This window comes from Oratosquilla oratoria, chromosome 4, assembly GCF_046742065.1.
Source record: "Oratosquilla oratoria isolate Oo_2021 chromosome 4, ASM4674206v1, whole genome shotgun sequence".
Taxonomy (NCBI): Eukaryota; Metazoa; Arthropoda; class Malacostraca; order Stomatopoda; family Squillidae; genus Oratosquilla; species Oratosquilla oratoria.
This window is the reverse complement of record NC_134780.1, coordinates 76,542,369-76,547,368: the sequence shown is the minus strand read 5'-3', so window position 1 is coordinate 76,547,368 and position 5,000 is coordinate 76,542,369. Positions and strand designations below refer to the sequence as shown.

At 38.3% G+C, this 5,000-nt stretch overlaps 1 protein-coding gene across 1 annotated transcript in view; it reads left to right on the top strand.

Annotated features, from left to right (window-relative positions):
- The window catches only part of LOC143024920 (arylsulfatase I-like), a 14,718-nt gene that overhangs the window by 2,428 nt on the left and 7,290 nt on the right, over nucleotides 1-5,000 (top strand). The window contains exons 2-3 of the mRNA XM_076184386.1: nucleotides 4,658-4,781; nucleotides 4,945-5,000. The exon at nucleotides 4,945-5,000 is cut by the window's right edge and continues 108 nt beyond it. Coding sequence (XP_076040501.1) covers nucleotides 4,664-4,781; nucleotides 4,945-5,000 — 174 coding nt within the window. The 5' untranslated portion in view covers nucleotides 4,658-4,663. The remainder of the gene's footprint in view (nucleotides 1-4,657; nucleotides 4,782-4,944) is intronic.

The following is a 5,000-nucleotide window of genomic DNA, read 5'->3' as shown; positions in this document are numbered from 1 at the left end:
TGTAATTAAGATAAAGAAGCCCACAACATGGTTTTGATTTGTAATTACATTTTTATCATAGTAAGAAAAACGAACGACGAATATAATCGACATTAACCTCAGTAATATTATTCCGTTATTGTCTAAACTTACCTTTTTCCAGCTTTCTTATTTTGGTGTACGAGGTAATTTTCTTTTGTTCTGAAACTGAGTGTGATGCTCACACTAACATTTTCTAACTTTTTCTAATGATGTGTTCACTATCGTATTTATTGGTAGGAAAATATCGTTATCTGTAAGGATGTTCATTATGGCGACATTTCTCTGGTTTAATGAATGTATGAAGGCAGGGTTTTCTGTTGGTTTGTTGGTAGTTTGTTGACTGCAATGTATACCAAGTATATTGTCTACTCCCCTTACCTGGGCAAGGAAGAGAACCCGTGGTAATGTCTTGTATGTAACTATTACAGTGACAAATCCTATACATTTTTATTACAAGTTAGTACGTCTTACATAAAATATATATTTTTGTAACCACATAGCTATTTCCTGTAGAACTGGAAGATCACTTACCATATAGATCTTCTTACATAATCTGCAACTTGACGGCAGGAGGGAATACTCATTGAATATGCGATATACCGAGTTTACATTTTATTTTTCTCTAGATTAGATGGACATAGCAATTTTAATGTGAGTTAAGAGTGACCTTACTTCCAAAAAGGGATGGTATAATATTGAAGTACTTACCCTGCTGCTCTGAGTAGGTGTAAAATTGTCCCTCTTTATCCCATTCGTGGGACAATGTTGCATCACTCGGGAATGGCAAAATAAGCCACTTCAGGACCAGCAAGATAATTTCCATTGCAACGAGGGAGACATCACCTGTTGGGCATGTTAATGTGAAACACAGAACTGAAGAAGTCTTGAACTAAATGGCGGTGACACATTACCGTGACTGCAGGGTTGCTGCGTTTTCTACACTGCCGTGTAAGATGGGAGTGTTGCCATACCGGGGCATACATTTTTCTCTGGTGTGTGCATACTTTGATAGCAAGATATACTTGTCAAACTTTGACAAGATGTTGGTTTTAGTTCTTGAATGTATATAAGACCCCCATGCCCTAACATATTCAGTAAGATATAACAATTATTTTATTATTATTATTATTATTATTATCGCTAAAACAAAGCTGAAACTTCAGCGTAGAATTTTTTTCTACACCATAAAAACGTATCTTTTGGGGTACACTATTTTATAAGTAACACAATTACCAATAAAAGTCATATTTTGATGTACCATTTATTATTTGATAACTAGTTCTATGATTTTTAAACAAAGGTTTGAGTTTTTGAATGTTTTGAACAGCCCGCTGATATGTCCTTGTGCAGTTGCCACATGCCGCTATTTTTCTACGTTTTGGTACAAAATTCTACGAAATGGTAGCCCTGCGTGACAGAGAACGTGTACTCTCCTCCACAATCACAGCCAACCAAGTTCACGTTGCCTCTCATTGGTTGAGGCGTATTCTTTTGAATATGTTGAAACACAAACGACATCGACTACAAAAGTTTCCTTTTTACTAGTCTTATGTCAAGATCTATTTTATTATATACAAAGAAAATGAATATCAATTACATTTGAATTAAAAGAATAAATAATTTCTACACAAGTTGTCAGAAAAGTCTAAAATATTGCAAACAAAGCCTTCCGTAACTACTCGAATTGTTGGCAGACGAAAGTTCACTTTATGAAACCAGGTTGCTTCGTGATTCGTTAGTTCGTGTTCTGTTATACTGATACCTAATATGAAAATAGCTTTAAGACATGTGCCTCTGACGCCCATACAGACGAACCTGAAGCTAAACTATAAATGTTTGTGCCTATGGTTATTAAAACTAAAATGCACATTTCTCATGTTCTGCAGGAACTGGGATATCGAAAAAAAGAATCCTTGGAAATATAGATTTTCTATATCAAGAGTTGTACTTCAATAATTTATTTACTCAATATAAAATAGAAATAGTCCATACAATTCAGCTGTTTGCTTATAGCCGTCCTGTTTGCTTTTATGTACTAAAAATTAAAAAACTAAAAGTTGGGAATAGCAGGCTGATATTGGAAAGAGGGAGTATCACGTTGACTTGGAACTGAATTTTGGTGTATCGGGACTGGAAAATCTTTAGGAACCACAACCTTAAACTACGAACGCGCACACACAAACACACACACACACACACACACACACACACACACACACACACACACACACACACACACACACACACACACACACACACACACACACACACACACACACACACACACACACAAACACACACACACACACACACACACACACACACACACACACACACACACACACACACACACACACACACACACACACACACACACACACACACACACACACACACACACACACACACACACACACACACACACACACACACACACTGACCCCATGAAGAACAGGATGAAATAAAACCAGAACACTGAATCTGTCTATGGCGCGGTTGCTGTATGACCGAGCACCATGACGTCACGTTATACATTATCTACATCCAAACACTCAGCCCTTCTATAAAGATGGCTGTGTTGTGACTGTGAGTGTCTGTGTGTGTGTGTGTTTCAGCATGGTCTTGGATCACGTGTTGGACTCGTGATCGACAGCTATTTCCCTGCCGAAAGAGAGCTCAGAGCTCATATATGACCGATCTATGGGTAATGTTGTGACCTTACACGCACACACACACCCAACTCCCCGCCCACGAGAGTTGGAGAAACACTACGCAGCGAAGCGATACTGAAATTATTTCAGCCCTGGGCGGGATTAGAACCCGGACCTCCGTAATGACGGCCGGAGACTCAACCACTGCGCCACGAGTCGTGTGTGTGTGTGTGTGTGTGTGTGTGTGTGTGTGTGTGTGTGTGTGTGTGTGTGTGTGTGTGTGTGTGTGTGTGTGTGTGTGTATTCACTTGGTCTTTTGGATCACGTGTTCGACTCGTAATCGACAGCTATTTCCCTCCTGGAAGAGAGCTCAGAGCTCGTAGGTCCGATCTATGGGTAATGCTATGACCTTTCACACACACACACACCCAACTCCCCGCCCACGAGAGTCAGAGTAACGACCCGAAGCGCAGCTGTACCGAAATTAATTTCGGCCCTGGGCAGGATTCGAACCAAGCACTACGCGCACCACCATGCTAGTAGTTCATCGTTCTACCAACTGCGCCACCGAGTGTGTGTGTGTGTGTGTGTGTGTGTGTGTGTGTGTGTGTGTGTGTGTGTGTGTGTGTGTGTGTGTGTGTATGTGTGTGTGTGTGTGTGTGTGTGTGTGTGTGTGTGTGTGTGTGTGTGTGTGTGTGTGTGTGTGCGCGCGCACGCGCTCGTGGGTACTCCTTTGAAATACCGCCCATTTTCTATGCGCGTCAAGCGAATTCCCCACGATAAGTGGGAGTCTGTGTTACATAATTATCTTTTGTGTTCAGCAACAGGCGCGTTCCCACCGTTTCACACGTTTTTTTATATCCCAATGGGCGATAAGCCGTGCTATTAGGCTCGATGTACCCCGTGCAGAGTACTGACTTCATAAGTTTTATGTAATTGATATTTCTTCTTCTTCTTCTTCTTCTTCTTCTTCTTCTTCTTCTTCTTCTTCTTCTTCATATTCTATTTCTACTTTCTTCTTCTACTTCTTCTTCTTCTACTTCTACTTTCTTCTTCTACTTCTTCTTCTTCTTTTTCTTCTTTCTTCTTCTTCTACTTCTTCTTCTTTTTCTTCTTCTTCTTCTTCTTCTTCTTCTTCTTCTTCTTCTTCTTCTTCTTCTTCTTCTTCTTCTTCTTCTTCTTCTACTTCTTCTTCTTCTTCTTCTTCTTCTTCTTCTTCTTCTTCTACTTCTTCTTCTTCTTCTTCTTCTTCTTCTTCTTCTTCTTCTTCTTCTTCTTCTTCTTCTTCTTCTACTTCTTCTTCTTCTTCTTCTTCTACTTCTACTTCTTCTTTCTTCTTCTTCTTCCTCTACGACTTCGCAAATTTAGTGCAATATCACTTGGGCATAATAGGAGTGTCTATGGTACACATTGAAAAAAGTTTTGTTCTTTCCAGGAAATAGATAAATTAATAGATAAACTAGCAAATAAATGAACAAATAAATAAACCGATAGATCAATGAATAAATAAGAATACATAATAGAGAAAAGTTAAGAAACGATAAGTAAAATGGTTACCATTCAAAATTAAATTACCTACATATGAAGTATGAAACGAATGGATATAACAAAATATTTTCTATTATGAAAAAAATCAAGAGTGCATATAAAGTGAAGAAGCTTATAAACTGCCTTTGAAGTATATTAAGAAATACATTTTCTTTGTATGGCTCTTGAAACAGCATAGATAAGAAAGTTGTATAGATAAACATAAAAAATTTAAGGCCAAGATTGACCGATGGAAGCAGAAACGAGACCCGATGATCACAGCTCTTGTCTTGTACAACTAGGAAAATATATATACACACATACTGTGGAAGAATACGGTTCTTGGGAATTATTTATCTATTTGTTTTGTTACTGAATAGAGACGCAAATCCAACCACACTTTTTCTTTCTATTTATTATCTATTTATTCTAATCTATTTTCTTTTTCTATTTCTAAGTTCGGAATGCGTGGCAAGGCCTCCGCATTGATTCTTGGATTTCTGGTCGTTCTACTGATCGTCCAGGAATGCCGGTCCAAGAAACATCGTCCAAACTTCGTCTTCATCTTAGCGGATGATCTCGGTACGCATACAAATAGATCTTCACGTCGTACTAATATAGAAATATATATTTATCTATATCTTCACGTCATACCAATGCAAAAATATTTATTCGTCTATATGCAACGAAATTATTTTAATTCTTTTTCGTTTATTTGTTTGAAATGTCGATTTTTGATACGCAGGCTGGAATGACGTATCATGGCACAATCCTGACGTCATATCGCCTAATCTGCAAGAA